This window comes from Megalobrama amblycephala, linkage group LG13 (assembly GCF_018812025.1).
Source record: "Megalobrama amblycephala isolate DHTTF-2021 linkage group LG13, ASM1881202v1, whole genome shotgun sequence".
Classification (NCBI taxonomy): domain Eukaryota; kingdom Metazoa; phylum Chordata; class Actinopteri; order Cypriniformes; family Xenocyprididae; genus Megalobrama; species Megalobrama amblycephala.
Window position 1 is genome coordinate 13,707,861 of NC_063056.1, and position 15,955 is coordinate 13,723,815.

At 36.1% G+C, this 15,955-nt stretch overlaps 1 protein-coding gene across 4 annotated transcripts in view; it reads left to right on the plus strand.

Annotated features, from left to right (window-relative positions):
• ncalda (neurocalcin delta a) overlaps positions 1-7,649 on the plus strand; it is a 73,964-nt gene extending 66,315 nt beyond the window's left edge. For all 4 annotated transcript variants that reach the window (XM_048151748.1, XM_048151749.1, XM_048151751.1 and 1 more), the window contains 2 exons: positions 2,493-2,598; positions 5,159-7,649. In XM_048151748.1, the coding sequence (XP_048007705.1) occupies positions 2,493-2,598; positions 5,159-5,256 (204 nt within the window). In that variant the 3' untranslated portion in view covers positions 5,257-7,649. The remainder of the gene's footprint in view (positions 1-2,492; positions 2,599-5,158) is intronic.
• The last annotated feature ends 8,306 nt before the right edge of the window (positions 7,650-15,955 follow it).

Below are 15,955 nucleotides of genomic sequence, written 5' to 3' on the forward strand. Positions count from 1 at the left end.
TGTCTCTTCCAAGCTTTATAATGATAGTGAATGGGTCCCAATATTTTGAAACCCAAAAAAATGCATCCATTCATCATAAAAGATATCCACACAGCTCTGGGGGGTTAATAAAGGCCTTCAAAAGTGAAGCAATGGGTTTTTGTAAGAAAGATTTCCATATTTTAAACTTTATTAACTATAATAACTAGCTTCCAGCAGACAGAGAGTAACCTCTGACCTGATGCAAGACAAGTCGACTTGCGCAGTATGTGTACGGTCGTGTGGGATATGGATATTTTATATATATATATATAATATATATATATATATATATATATATATATATATATATGGATATTTTTCTTACAAAAACGCATCGCTTCACTTCAGAAGGCCTTTATTAACCCCCCAAAGTCATGTGGATTACTTTTACGATGGATGGATGCACTTTTTTGGGCTTCAAAATATTGGGTCCCATTGGAAGTGCCAGGATATTTTATTAATAAATCTCTGATTGTGTTTGTCTGAAAGAAGATGGTCATATACACCTAGGATGGCTTGAGAGTGAGTAAATCATGGGATAATTTTCATTTTGGGGTGAACTATCCCTTTAAAGGTTTAGTTGACACATTTAGTGTAACTTACATGTATAAATTTAATTTACTTCTGTTTTGGTGGGTATAAAGGATGCGGTATGAGACCATCATCTTTCATGTCTTGATGGCTTTTTTTTTTTTTTCTTTTTTTTTGATGCATGGTTCACCTCCTCGCCTGGAAGGCTGATGTAAATCTAATGATGTGCTGAATGTCTTCCCCTCTTTTAATGATGTATAGCCAGGTAGTGTGTTAAAGAGGAGCACACTGACTGCAGGTCTGTAATGGAGCCCATCTGTAGAGGGAAGACTCAATAACTTGAAGACCTGCACTTTACAGCACATAAATTTCTTCCTTAGATGTTAAGGTTATGGGAAATTAAATGTATTGCAGATGGGAAAAAGACCTTTAATAATTCATTCACCTCTCTTTCTGCTCAACAGCCATTGTAGATGAGAAAAAATGATACGTAGTGATAATGACCATTAATAGTAGGGATGTGCTATACTGCATATTTTAAAAATAAACTAGTCCTTGCGTTCAAAAAAACGCAATCAACATTAGGGATTTTTCATTAGGGATTGTGTGTGTGTGTGTGCATGCGTGTATACTAAGTTTGGGATCGGTACGATTTTTAATGTTTTATAAAGAAGTTTCATCTGCTCACCAAGGCTGCATTTATTGAATTAAAAATACAGTAAAAAATATATATATTGTGAAATATTAATACAATTTAAAATAACTGTTTTCTATTTGAATATATTTTAAAATGTAATTTATTCCTGTGATGCAAAGCTGAATTTTCAGCATCATTACTCCAGTCTTTAGTGTCACATGATCCTTCAGAAATCATTCTAATATGATGATTCGCTGTTCAAGAAACATTTGTGTAAATTTTTTTTTTTTTTTTTTCAGGATTCTTTGATGAATAGAAAGTTCAAAAGAACAGCATTTATTTGAAATATATAATTTTTTGTAACATTATAAATGTCTTTACTGTCACTTTTGATCGATTTAATGCATCCTTGCTGAATAAATTTCTCTAATTTCTTAAAAAAAAAAAAAATTCTTACTGACCCCAAACTTTTGAACGGTAGTGTATAATGTTACAAAAGCTTTGTTTTTCAGATAAATGCTGTTCTTTTGAACTTCCCATTCATCAAGGAATCCTGAAAAATTGTACACAACTGTTTTCAACATTGAAAATAATCATAAATGTTTCTTGAGCATCAAATCAGCATATTAGAATGATTTCTGAAGGATCATGTGACACTGAAGACTGGAGTAATGATGCTGAAAATTCAGCTTTGCCAACATCACAGGAATAAATTTCATTGTAAAATATATTGAAATAGAAAAAAGTTATTTTAAATTGTATTAATATTTCACAATATTACTGTTTTTACTATATTTTTAATTAAATAAATGCAATCTTGGTGAGCAGACAAAACTTCTTTTAAAAACATTAAAAATCTTACTGATCCCAAATAATATATATATACACATGAGATTTGTAAGGTTCTTCTTTATAAAGCTACATTGAAGCAGGATTCCAAAAAAAAAAGTTCTATACAATTTTATTATATTTCCTAAAGATCATAATACTGGACATGTTTCTAAATTATCTTTATGCATGCTACATTAGTTATCTATAGATTGTGTGTTTTGCTGCAGTCATGTGCTGGTATTCTCTGCCTCATCTCTAAGTGTATAGTCAGTACTGTTAGTGAACTAGGTGGTCTTCTGTCTTTCACCCTCTTATTCCTTATTCCTTCCGAAATTTCACATTTTGCACACTTGTGGTATGATAATGCTGATTTTTGTTAGAGTAGCATGTATGTATGTATGACATTACTGTATTTTGTGATGTGATATTATTTTTTTGATGGAGGGAATCTCTTTTGTGTTGTCTCCCACAGGCGATTTATAAGATGGTATCATCAGTGATGAAGATGCCAGAGGATGAGTCCACACCTGAGAAGAGAACAGAGAAGATCTTCAGACAAATGGACACTAACCGGGATGGTAAACCTTTTTTTCCCTTTATCATGAAACAGATTTGGCAGTGGTATAAGAAAGATGACATAATACGTGGTGGTCTTTGAGGCTTGAAATCATCGACCAAAACAGTGATGTTAGCACTTCTGGCACGTTTTGACTGTTAACATACTGAAATGTATCATCAACATGCTTCTGTTTCAGTTTCGCTTAAAATGAATTAGTTTTGGCTTATAGCAACTTTTTTTTTCTTCTGTTCTGAATACTGTTAAATTTAAAGGATTTATTGTGGAGTGAGGGGAATTTAAATATCCTATAGCTATGTTTACAGTATTTATAATGTTTGAAAAACATTTTTTTTTTTTTTTTTTTAGGCCTACCAGTATTTTACATTAATGTAATAATAAAATGCGACTTAATTTTTTTTTTTCTCTCTCTCTCAAAAGCTCAATGTGTAGCATATTTTTTGACCATGCAGCAAAACATTTTCAAAATATCTTGAAAAATTGCAGTTTAACCGAATATCGGTCAAAAAACGGTTAATCAGTTAAAGGGTTAGTTCACCCCAAAATGAAAATGTCATTTATTACTCACCCTCATGTCATTGTACACCCATAAGACCTTCATTCATCTTCAGAACACAAATTAAGATATTGTTGTTGAAATCCGTTGGCTCAGTGAGGCCTGCATTGCCAGCAATGTTACTGCACCTCTCAAGATCCATAAAGGCACTAAAAACATATTTGAAACAGATCATGTGAGTTCAATGGTTCTATCTTAAGATTATAAAGAGATAAGTCCTGCACTTTTTGTGCACCAAAATAACGACTTTTCAACAATATCTATAGGGGCCAAGTTCAAAACACTGGTTCAGAGCTTTACGAATCGAATCAGTGAATCGGAGCACCAAAGTCACGTGATTTCAGCAGTTTAGCCATTTAATAGGAGATCCAAATTCATCAAGCTCAGAAGCTTCATGTTTTAAAATCGGCCCATCACTAGATATTGTTGAAAATTTGTACAAAAAGTATTCTTATCACTTTATAATATTAAGATAGAACCACTGAAGTCACATGATCTGTTTAAAATGTTCTTAGTACCTTTACCTTCCATAGTTCATTAATTGGCTACAAAAAAGAGCTCTAGAGAGGAGCATTTTGCTAATTATTTGCACTATATTAGATAATTCATTAAATTTTTACTTGTAACCTGTAAAAATAATTTATTCATTATTTTAATGTATGTTTGAATTAATCTTTCAAGATAAGTTATTACAGCCACCATTTAAATATTTATAATTTACCAACAAATTAAAAACATGAATTATATCTCTAAAAAGTTAAAAACTGCCTAATATGCTATTGAAATGTTTTTATACAATTCAAAGTGGTTTCGAGTGTTTTGGAAAAAAAAAAAAGATTTTGGTGCATCAGTATGTGAAATGTTAAATTTTATTGCTGTGTTTTGTTTTGTTTTTGTTTTGTTTTTTTCACAATTTATTATAAAAAAAAAAAAAAATTGGCACTATCCATTTAAATGCATCATCCCATTATAAAAGGTCTCAGATTATTGAGTGATTTGAAAAGCCCCATTAGCTGTTAAACAAGGCTGTCTAGGTGTGTGTGCATGAAATTGATGATCAAAAACCAAACAGATGAGTATACAGAAAAGACAGTGGAAAGAGTGGTCTGATTCTATGGTTAGATTAACTTTTGCGTTTCCTGCTCTCTCATGACCAGAGTCACATGGGACGGAGATTGTGCGTATATTTGTGTATCTGTGGGCAGTTGTCTGCGTAAGCAGCATAAGCGTGTTCTCACTCAGACAGAAACTTTATTAATCACAGTGAGGAAATCAAAGAACATAAAAACACCACTACAAATGAACATTGTCTGATCAAAATAAACCACGCAGTCCAAGCATTAACTACTATGACATGAGTTATGAATGCTAATGATATCACAAAGGACCTGTTCTGTACCATTTCATCAATGCTCACTGGAATAACAGTGTCTGTATGCGTCCTTTGATTCTTAGCATTCCTTCGCCACCTCTCACTTTTGAATGCAGGGAGACGGCAGTGCCACCTGCTGACTGATGCTGTACATGCCACCTCTGGGGAGCTTCAATCACTGTTTTTAGGGCTGCTCCATATGAAAAATCAAACCCCTCATATTATGACGATATTAAAATGTTACTATTTTTGTTGAAATAAAATACTAAAATAAATGATTTTAAATCCTACAAGAAACAACATTATAATAAACGGTTTAAAAATGGATATTAATTTTGAGATTAAGATTAAATATTACATTTAACAGCGTTATTAATTACTTTTTTTTTTTTTTTAAATAGTGGCTATATCATGCCCTTTTTTTCACCCGAAGACCTGAAGGCTTATTAGATTTAATAGAAACACTAAAATCTCTTCCATTTGTTTCCATAACACATTTTTCTCTACCTACATTTTTACAGGTTGATTCAGATTCTTACACAACGAGCCGGATATCGGAAAGCTAGCCATCATTTTTCTCTTGTAAATAATATGATCTTCTAAGAGCCTGTGTCCTCTCTTGTTTTATTCTAGGAAAACTGTCTCTGGAGGAGTTCATCAAAGGGGCAAAGAGTGACCCGTCCATTGTGCGTCTGCTACAGTGTGACCCCAGCAGTGCAGGACAGTTCTGAGATCAGCCTCCTCTCATGCTTCAACCTTTTATTTATTTATGGGTTTTAATTTAGTTTTTGATATAGTCGCAGGGAAATGATGGAGGGTCAGGTTTTTTTCCAGACTAGGGCATCTGGGTCTCATCAGACTGAGCTTGGCCAGATCTAGTAACACACACCCGTGTGCGCGCACAGAGTTATTGGCTGCGTTGTCTCTGTAGGGAGCCGCAGGAGGCCCGTGATGGAGTGAATTAGAGGAACTAGAGCATTCATCTGAGCTCGAAACACTTCCTGATTAGAAAAGAGGTTTCATGTCACGTTAAGTACGTAGTTTTATTCTTATTTTCTCTCTGTATTAGATGCGCCAGTTTTAACAAAGGCAGGAATTTAAGATGGGGAATGGAGAAGATCATGTTTTATTCCCATTTCTTTTTTAATGAATAAATCTGATGCCTGAATCGTTGCTCAAGCAGTGGCATCACATTAGTTTTTGTGTGTAAACACCTCAGCCTTAGTGATCCGAATTTTGGGGGAGTTTTTAACTTTATTTAGATTAGATTTTATCGTTTCGATCAACTCATAGTTTGGCCAGCTTAATATTGGCAGATCACAGTATTATTATCCAGTGGGACCAATAAATCAGGCATGCAGATTTTTGTAATCGTACACGGAAGATTCCCCGCATTATGCTTACGATCTAAAGAGCCTTATTAGTGCTGGAAGCGCACATTCGATTCTGCGTGGGTTAGTTTGGTTTTAGTCGTACGGTCTACTGTTCAGATGACATGAATTGAACTGCGTTCTCTTTTTCCAGTTTTCTAATGTTTGTACTCTAGTAACCGTAGGCCTGTATATAAATCTGAAATATCAGACACGCATGCAAAACTGTACTCAAGAGTTCCATCTTAGGATGCAGCGATCGGTTTTATTGACGTTTTTAGCGAAAGCATGTAACACCAAGTTTATCTGCATTTGTGGACAGGAGAGTATTTGTGTAATTTGTATGCATGTGTTGTGGTTAATATCAGTTACAGCCCTGTTTGCTCACCCTGGTTATAGGTGTCGTGATGCATCGTTTGCATTATCGCAGAACGTTTTTGTTATTGAACGAGAACTAAAGCTTTATTGATTCAAAGCTATACTTTGATCATTAGAATCACTTTTATCTGCTTACAGTCAGTCTTTAACTCTGGATTGTACACATGAGCATCAAGTTACTGAATTGCCTTAAACGCACTCAAGTGTTTCTGTGGGTGAGTGGTTTTTATATGGCTTTTTTTTTTTAACCAAGCTTCAGTTGCTTGCATCTGAAATGAAAATCCTTCATATGTTGGCGAGTTTAACTCTATGCTCTTCCCATTCACCATTAAGAGATGTAATTATGTTGACAGCCTCTCATGGTTTTGTCTAAAGTACTGACTTCGATAACTGAAATTTTGTAAATACCTCTGATTGGCTATTGTGTTCATGCACTCATCAGATATGTCTGTGATTGGCTACAATGACATCAATGAAGCTCTTCACCGATGGTAGCGTCTATCACCAGACCGCTCCCGCTTTCAAATTCAAACACTTACGTGTGTTTTCAAACGCTCCCGTGCATTGATCATTGTAGCCAATCACAGACAATGGCCAATCAGGTGTTTACGAATCCGCTCAACAGCGCTCAAAGCATCACATTTTTAAAAATTTCAGTATCGAAGTCGGTACTTTTGACAACACTTGGAAATAAGACCCAATGCTTTTCAAATGCCCCTTGCACACGTGTGGTATCTATACCTGTATACATTTCACTTGAATTCAACAGTAGTTAGAAAGCATTTATTCAGAACTCCTAATATTTCCCATATCACCCTCTGTCCTGCTTTTAGTAATCATGCCGAAGCCTCAGAGATCCACACTCCTACTTCTGCTGATGTTCAGTGTTTTTGAATGTCCCTGTGAACGTCAAATGCCTCACCACAGTGCATTTGGTTCTGCTATACTGTTAATGAACATAATTGAATGTTTTTATTGTTTTTATTTTACTCATTGAACAACTGCTGTTTTTTTTTTTTGTTTTGTTTTTTGTAAAAATATTGAAAAAAGAAAAGTTAAAGTGGCAGGTCACAACTGCTGTTATTTCATGTTTTATGCATATTTTATGTAGGTTTTTTTTTTTTTTTTCGTTTTCTTTTTAAACATCTGACGTAACATTTCTGTATCACAATTATATCGTGGTCAGGTGCCAAAAATATGAATGCAGTATTGTATAAATTTATACTGTACAATTGTTATTTGTCAAACAAATTGTTTGTAATTGTTGCATTTTGTAGATTTTGTATGGTAATCTGTATTTTGTGACTGTAGATTTGAGACATAGAAATTTGTTTTGGTTATCATATTGAGCAGAAATTAAATCTGGAGAGAACAGAGTGTGGTGTTTTCTTGCATTCATTTCCTTTTATCTTCAATGGCAACTACTAATAGGTTGAAATGTAGTAGTACCTACTTTGACCACAAGATGTCGGCTTACTTCTACAGTCTTTAAAAGAAAAGGTTCCATATAGAACCTTCAGGTGCTTCATTTCTAGAACCTTTTAGGGCAGGGGTCTCCAATCCTGCTCCTGGAGGGCCTCTGTCCTGCAGAGTTTAGCTCCAACCCTAATTAAACACACCTGAACCAGCTAATCAAGGTCTTAATATAGGCAAGAATATTCCAGGCAGGTGTGTTGAGGCAAGTTGGAGCTAAACTTTGCAGGACAGTGGCCCTCCAGGAGCAGGATTGGAGACCGCTGTTTTAGGGGTTCCCATCATGGGATCATTTTTTGGATTTAATTAATTTTAGTTTGTTTTTATTTTGATTCAATTTTATTAAATGGCTCGCAAATCTTTATCACTGGAAAACATTTAAATAACCTGTTAAACCTGAAAGAATTATGAAATAATTTAGGACATTTCTCCTTTATATAGAACCTTTATGGCATAAAGTGTTATTTAAAATTGAGTCGGGAACCATAGGGTTCTATATAGAAATATTTTTTACTTCATTATTATTTATTTATTTATTTAAAGGTGCCCTTGATTATGTTTTTAAAAGATGTAATATAAGTCTAAGGTGTCCCCTGAATGTGTCTGAAGTTTCAGCTCAAAATACCCCATAGATTTTTTTTTTTATTAATTTTTTTAACTGCCTATTTTGGGGCATCATTATAAACGCGCCGATTTTATGCTGTGACCCCTTTAAATCCCGTGCTCTCTGCACACAGAGCTCGCGCTTGCCTTAAACAGTGCCTTAACAAAGTTTACACAGCTAATATAACCCTCAAAATGGATCTTTACAAAGTGTTCGTCATGTATGCGGCATGCATGCGTCGGATTATGTGAGTATTATATACTGTTATATTGTTTACATCTGATTCTGAATGAGTTTGATAGTGTTCCGTGGCTAACGGCTAATGCTACACTGTTGGAGAAATTTTATAAAGAATGAAGTTGTGTTTATGCATTATACAGACTGCAAGTGTTTAAAAATGAAAATAGCGACGGCTCTCTTGTCTCCGTGAATACAGTAATAACCGATGGTAACTTTAACCACATTTAACAGTACATTAGCAACATGCTAACGAAACATTTAGAAAGACAGTTTACAAATATCACTAAAAATATCATGTTATCATGGATCATGTCAGTTATTATTGCTCCATCTGCCATTTTTCGCTGTTGTTATTGCTTGCTTACCTAGTCTGATGATTTGGTTGTGCACATCCAGACGTCAATACTGGCTGCCCTCGTCTAATGCCTTTTATAATGTTGGAAACGTGGGCTGGCATATGCAAATATTGGGGGTGTACACCCCGACTGTTACGTAACAGTCGGTGTTATGTTGCAAGTATAGGTCTCTGCGGAACAAAAGAGGGGCGTCTCCCAATTTTGGGGTGTTTTCTAACTGAGAGAGGTGTTTATAACGATCCAACCAAAAAAGTACGGAAGCCGGGATATTTTCTTGTTTTCTTATGATTACAACTACTTTTTTAATGTTTAGATGCCGAGAAACAATTATGTCGAGATAATGAAAAATAAATAAAATATTGCTGGATGCTTGACTTCCGTAACAGGGAAACTATGCGTTTTTCCCGAGTGCCTGCCTAGATATATGGAAACATTTTACTATGATACATTCATTTATTTTGAAGAGTATGAACTATTTTACGGGACCTGCAGCTTATAGCTCGAGATGGCGAAATATATGATTTATGCAAGTTTTATTAGCCTACTCCGTTTTTTAGTGCTAGTTATTTATTTATTTTATTATTATTATTTTGCATAAACTAGCCTACGAATTATAATGACACGGGATGTAATTTTGTCACAATGGCTATATATTTTACATAGACAAATAGTCATTTGTCTGAACTTATCCAATCGGCGTCATTTGGTTGGACATGGGGTGTAAAAATACTATAGTAATTGATAGTAAATAGTGTTTTTGAACCAGTAAATATACTGTACATTATAGTATTCACAACACTTTGTTAATGAATGCTACAGCATAGGCTGTAGTACTTCAGTTTTTACTACAGTTAACTGCGTGTATTGTAGTATAATATAGTTTAAAGAAAACTTAGTACAGTATTAGGTAACGTAATTTGTTTATATTACTATAGTTGTTATATTACCACAGCAATAGCCTATAGAATTACCACAACAAATTAATTCAAGTATGGTTCAAAAACACTATAGTATTTACTATAAATTACTACGGTATTTTTTCACCTCACCTTTTTCACCTCAAATAGTTTCTTAAGGCTAGATCCTTCTTTTGCTACAAGTCTTGTTTAATAATTGATGCTCTTCAATATGAATAACGCAGAAGAGCAGGCACGCGATCAACAGCCTATTTTATTTAATCTCTCGCATGCCAAATTTCACGTGCATAATGTAAACCTTCGTCATAAAAGCTATATAGTATTATATATATTATATATATAATATTAAAATGACATAACCACTGCACTATATCATCAGACAAGCAGAGAGAATACGTAGGCTAGACAGTGCTTGTGATATAATTAACTTTAATTTTAAGTGTTTGTTTTTTATAGGCTATCAACCACAGAAACACATGACTGCCTCAGCGTATACTGTATAAGTATAAGCTTTATATGCATTAATAAGACTACTGACTTACTGACCTTGTGTAAACTTAAAAAAAAAAAAAAAAAAAATTGTTAACCTGAAATGATGACTCTGAAGACTTTAAACTTTATAATCATTTTATTGACCACAGACACTGTAGCCACAACCTAATGGCAAAACTAAAACAAATCAAGTGACTAACAAATACATCAAATAGAATAGCGAATGTTAGCTAATAATAGTTATTGCTAGAAGTGAGTGGAAGATTGCTTGGAGCTTTTTACAACGAGCTAGCAAGCATATTCACATAAAAGAAACGTTAAACAACGGTTAAACAACTTAAACAATACACTTACATTCATATACAATACATAGCCTATCTCTTATTGTTTTTCCGGAAATATCCCACTCAATTTGAGCAAATCAGGTAAAGAGGTTGAAAAACACCTATTCCCGTGTGACAACACCCCAAAGTTGGGAACCGCCCCTTTTTGTTCCGCAGAGACCTCCTTCTCTTATGTTGAGATTCGCCTGTTCTTCGGAGGTCTTTTAAACAAATTAGATTTATATAAGAAGGAGGAAACAATGGTGTTTGAGACTCACTGTATGTCATTTCTATGTACTGAACTCTTGTTATTTAACTATGCCAAGATAAATTCAATTTTTCATTCGAGGGCACCTTTAATTTTTTACTAGTTGGTTAAATTATTCCATTTGATTCACCCTAATCCTATGTGGTTGTGTTCTTGGGTTCGATGAATAAAATCTAAACATAAATGGAAGCAAGTAAAAACTACAAATAACTTATTGATTTTGTATAGTTGTGCATTCTAAAATATTTATTCTTTCATATAGGTAACTGGATATTTGTGTTACATTTGTTTCCACAAAACTGTCTTCTCCTAAAATAGCACTGACTTCTTACTTTTGTTTGACACACATTTAAAATTCCATCACGTTTGATAGTCTTTTATTCTTCCCAATGTTGTGAGTGCTGTTGAGACGTCCTGCCCAGCCCAGGGGCTTCAGTGAGGAAACATTACACATGTCGAGACTCTCGCTGCTACTCTGGGCAACTCTATATCTGTCTTTGTGGAGCTGTAAGATTAGATAGGTGATGAAACAAATCTGAAATTTCCACTCCTACCCACCACTTTTATGTAACTATATATAGTGCCTTGTGAGAGTTTCTGTACCACTTCTTTTTTTTTTTTTTTTTTCCACATTTTGTTTCCCATCAGTCTACACTCCATACACTATAAACACACAAAACAAAAAAACAGATTTGTGATAACTTTGCCAATTTACTAAAAATAAAGAACTGAAATAATTACACTGCATAAGTATTCATTCCCTTGAAATGACACAGTTTCACTTATAAATGTTACTACACTTCGAGTGGACTTAACCTGTGCAAATTCAATTGAATGAAATGGCACAAACCTCTCAATAAAAATGCATATCAGCAAAAACCAAGCCATGAGGTCAAAAGAACTGCATGTAGAGATCGGAGTCAGGATTGTGTCAGATCTGGTTGAGACTACAAAAAAATATTCTGCGTTGAAGGTTCACAGAAGCATGTAGCCTCTGTAATCCTTAATGGAGGAAGTTTGGAACAACCAGGATGCTTCCTAGAGCTGACCTCCTGGCCAAACTTGAGCAATCGATGGAGAAGGGCCTTGGTTAGAGTGGTGACCAAGAAGCTGATGGTCACTCTAGTTGAGCTCCATGATCATATGTGGAGGACAAAGATTACTGCAACACTCCACCGATCTGGGATTTATAGTAGAGTGGCCAGACTCAAGCCTCTCCATGGTGAAGACACATGAAAATCCACTTGGAATTAGCAAAAAATCACCACAGGACTCTCTCAGACTGTGAGAAACAAGATTCACTGGTCTGATGAACCTCAGTTTGAAGCATCACGTGGAGGAAACCAGTCACTGCTCATCACCTGCACAATACCATCCCAAGAGTAAAGTGTGGTGGAGCAGCATCATGCTGTTGGGGTGTTTTTCAGCGGGAGGAATTGGGGGACTCATCAGAGTAGAAGGAAAGCTCAATGCAGCAAAATATAGAGATGTCCTTAATGAAAACCTGACCCAGCATTCAGAAACACAGATTGGTCCACCTTCCAAAAGGACAATGACAAAAAGTATAAGACAATGCAAGAGTGGCTTATGGACAACTCTGTGAATGACCTCGAATGGTCCAGCCAGAGCCCAAACATGAACCCAATTGAACATCTCTTGAGAAACCTGAAAATGTCTGTCCACCGACAGTCCCCTTCCAACATGAGAGAGCTTGAGAGGATCTGAGGAGAAGAATGGCAAAAAAACAAAAAAAACACCACCAAATGCAGATGATTGTTGCACCCTACCCAAAAAGACTTGAAGCACAAAAGCTGCTTCGACCAAGTTAAGGGTACAAATACTTATGCAATGTACTTATTTCAGTTTCTCTTTTTTAATAAATTTGCAAAGTTGTCGCAAATCTTTTTTTTTGCTTTGCCATTATGGGCTGAGGAGTGTAGATTGATGTGAGGGAAAAAAAGTAATTTAAATCTTCTTAGCATAAGGCTGCAACAAAAAAATTAAAAAAATGAAGGGATACAAATGCTTTCACCAGGCATATAAACACTATATTGCCAAAAGTATTGGGACACTCCTCCAAATCATTGAATTCAGGTGTTCCAATCACTTCCATGGCCACAGGTGTATAAAATCAAGCACCTAGGCACACAGACTGCTTCTACAAACATTTGTGAAAGAATGGGTCGCTCTCAGGAGCTCAGTGAATTCAAGCGTAGTACCGTGATAGGTTGCCACCTGTGCAATAAGTCCATTCGTGAAATTTCCTCACTACTAAATATTCCACGGTCAACTGTTAGTGGTATGATAACAAAGTAGAAGCAATTGGGAACAACAGCAACTCAGCCACGAAGTGGTAGGCCACTTAAAATCACAGAGCGGGGTCAGCGCATGCTGAGGCGCACAGTGCACAGAAGTCGCCAACTTTCTGCAAAGTCAATTGCTACAGACCTCCAAACTTCATGTGGCCTTCAGATTAGCTCAAGAACAGTGCGTAGAGAGCTTCACGGAATGGGTTTCCATGGCCGAGCAGCTGCATCCAAGCCTTACATCACCAAGTGCAATGCAAAGCGTCGGATACAGTGGTGTAAAGTGGAGTGACAAATCACTCCACTTGTTCTCTGGTGTGACGAATCACACTTCTCTGTCTGGGAATCCGATGGACGAGTCTGGGTTTGGTGGTTGCCAGGAGAACGGTACTTGTCTGACTGCATTGTGCCAAGTGTACAGTTTGGTGGAGGGGGATTATGGTGTGGGGTTGTTTTTCAGGGGTTGGGCTTGGCCTCTTAGTTCCAGTGAAAGGAACTCTTAATGCTTCAGCATTTAACATAAGACATTTTGGACAAAATCATGCTCCCAACTTTATGGGAACAGTTTGGGGATGGCCCCTTCCTGTTCCAACATGACTGCGCACCAGTGCACAAAGCAACGTCCATAAAGACATGGATGAGTGAGTTTGGTGTGGAGGAACTTGACTGGCCTGCACAGATTCCTGACCTCAACCCGATAAAACACCTTTGGGATGAATTAGAGCGGAGACTGTGAGCCACGCCTTCTCATCCAACATCACTGCCTGACCTCACAAATGCGCTTCTAGAAGAATGGTCAAACATTCCCACAAACACACTCCTAAACCTTGTGGAAAGCCTTCCCAGAAGAGTTGAGGCTGTTATAGCTGCAAAGGGTGGGCCAACTCCATATTAAACCCTACGGATTAAGAATGGGATTAAGTTCATGTGCACGTAAAGGCAGGCATCCCAAAACTTTTGGCAATATAGTGTATATAGGACATTTTGTTGCTGAGAACAACATTTTATGAAAACAATTCATCTAAGGTATCAGTAAACTATTATGCAAAGTTATTACACATTTGAGTGATTCCGAGAATGTAAAGTTGATGAAAAAAAAAAAAATCAAACTGGCTCTAAACATACGTGTACAAAAGTATTCAATTTTGTGCAGAATCTTTTATTCTTTATAACCTTCATATAAACGCTGCCTGTAAGTGCTTCGAAGCACTTACGAATGATGTCCTTCATACAGTCAAGGTTTCTACTTTCTGCAACAGCAAAGAACCCCCATTACAAGACTGGAGCACCTCCATGTTTGACCCTGGAGATGGTGTTCTTCTGCTCATAAGCTTTGCAGCTTTGCCGAATGCCACTCTTGACCAAGAAGAACATAAAAAGCTAACTTGATTATGCTTAAATTCATTTGGATATACCTGTGGAGTTGTGGAAGAATGTTTTATGGAGTGATGTGACCAAACTGCAACTTTTTGGACCCATGGATAAACGGTACATCTGATGCAAAAAAAGGCAAAGCTTATTAGCAGAAGAACATCTCCATGGTCAAACATGGAGGTGCTGCAGCCTTGTTATGGGGGTTCTTTGCTGTTGCAGGAAGTAGAAATCTTGACTGTATGAAGGACATCAGGAATTCTTTGAAGTATCAAGCCATTTTGTCAAAGATGGTGATGCCTTCGGTGCAGAGACTGAAGCTTGATGGTCATTGGATTTTCCTGCAGGACAGCCGTCCCAAAGAATACATCCAAATCTACTTAAGCGTAGATCAGGAATCAGTCGTAGAATGTTCTTGAGTGGCCTGTACAGATTGAAATCTTATTGAAAATATTTGGTGGAATTTGTAGAAAGCAGTGGTAACATGGAAACCAAAGACTATCAGTGATCTGGAAGCGTTTTTGGGCCAAGATTGCAGTAGAGAGGTGACAGAAGCCTCGAAGCACTTACAGGCAGCGTTTATTGGAGGTTATAAAGAATAAAAGATTCTGCACAAAATTTGACTTCTGGGGGTTGAATAATTTTGTACACGTAGAGGAGCCAGTTTCATTTTTCATCAACTTTACATTCTCGGAATGACTCAAATGTGTAATAAGAAACTTTGCATAATAGTTTACTGATGCCTTTGATGAATGGTTTTCATAAAGTTGTGTTCTCAGCAGCAAAATGTCTTGCAAGTTAAGGTGGTTGAATAATTTTGAATGCAACTGTATATTGAGTAATGGATGGATTGAGAACAATACCATATTAAATAGTTTTGTATTTTCAGGAGGCACGAGTCACTGTTGTTGTAAACTTTTCTGGTTTCTGTAGCAGTAAATTGGGGCAGGCCTTGTTCTCAGGCTCAGGCATGAGATGACATCATGTGAATCATGTGAGTCAGCAGGGTTAGTCCTGAATTGCTCTCTGATATTTTCCCATCAAACTGCATTTAAGGCCTATGTTATATATGCAAGTAAGCATATACAAGCGTCAAAAAGTCTTAAAAGGTAGTGTGTGAGAAATATTTTCTTCATTTGAATGATCTAATAATTAACAGACACACAACATGATTATAGTACTGCATATGACATAAGAAGACAACCCTCTCCAGAAGTCCCTGCGTTTATTGGACAGGTGCGACTGGTAAAATGTGTCAATTCAGTGTGTGCGTTTGTGATGTATAAACTACTGTCACATTTTGCTAACAAAGCAGAATCGTTACCTGTCAGA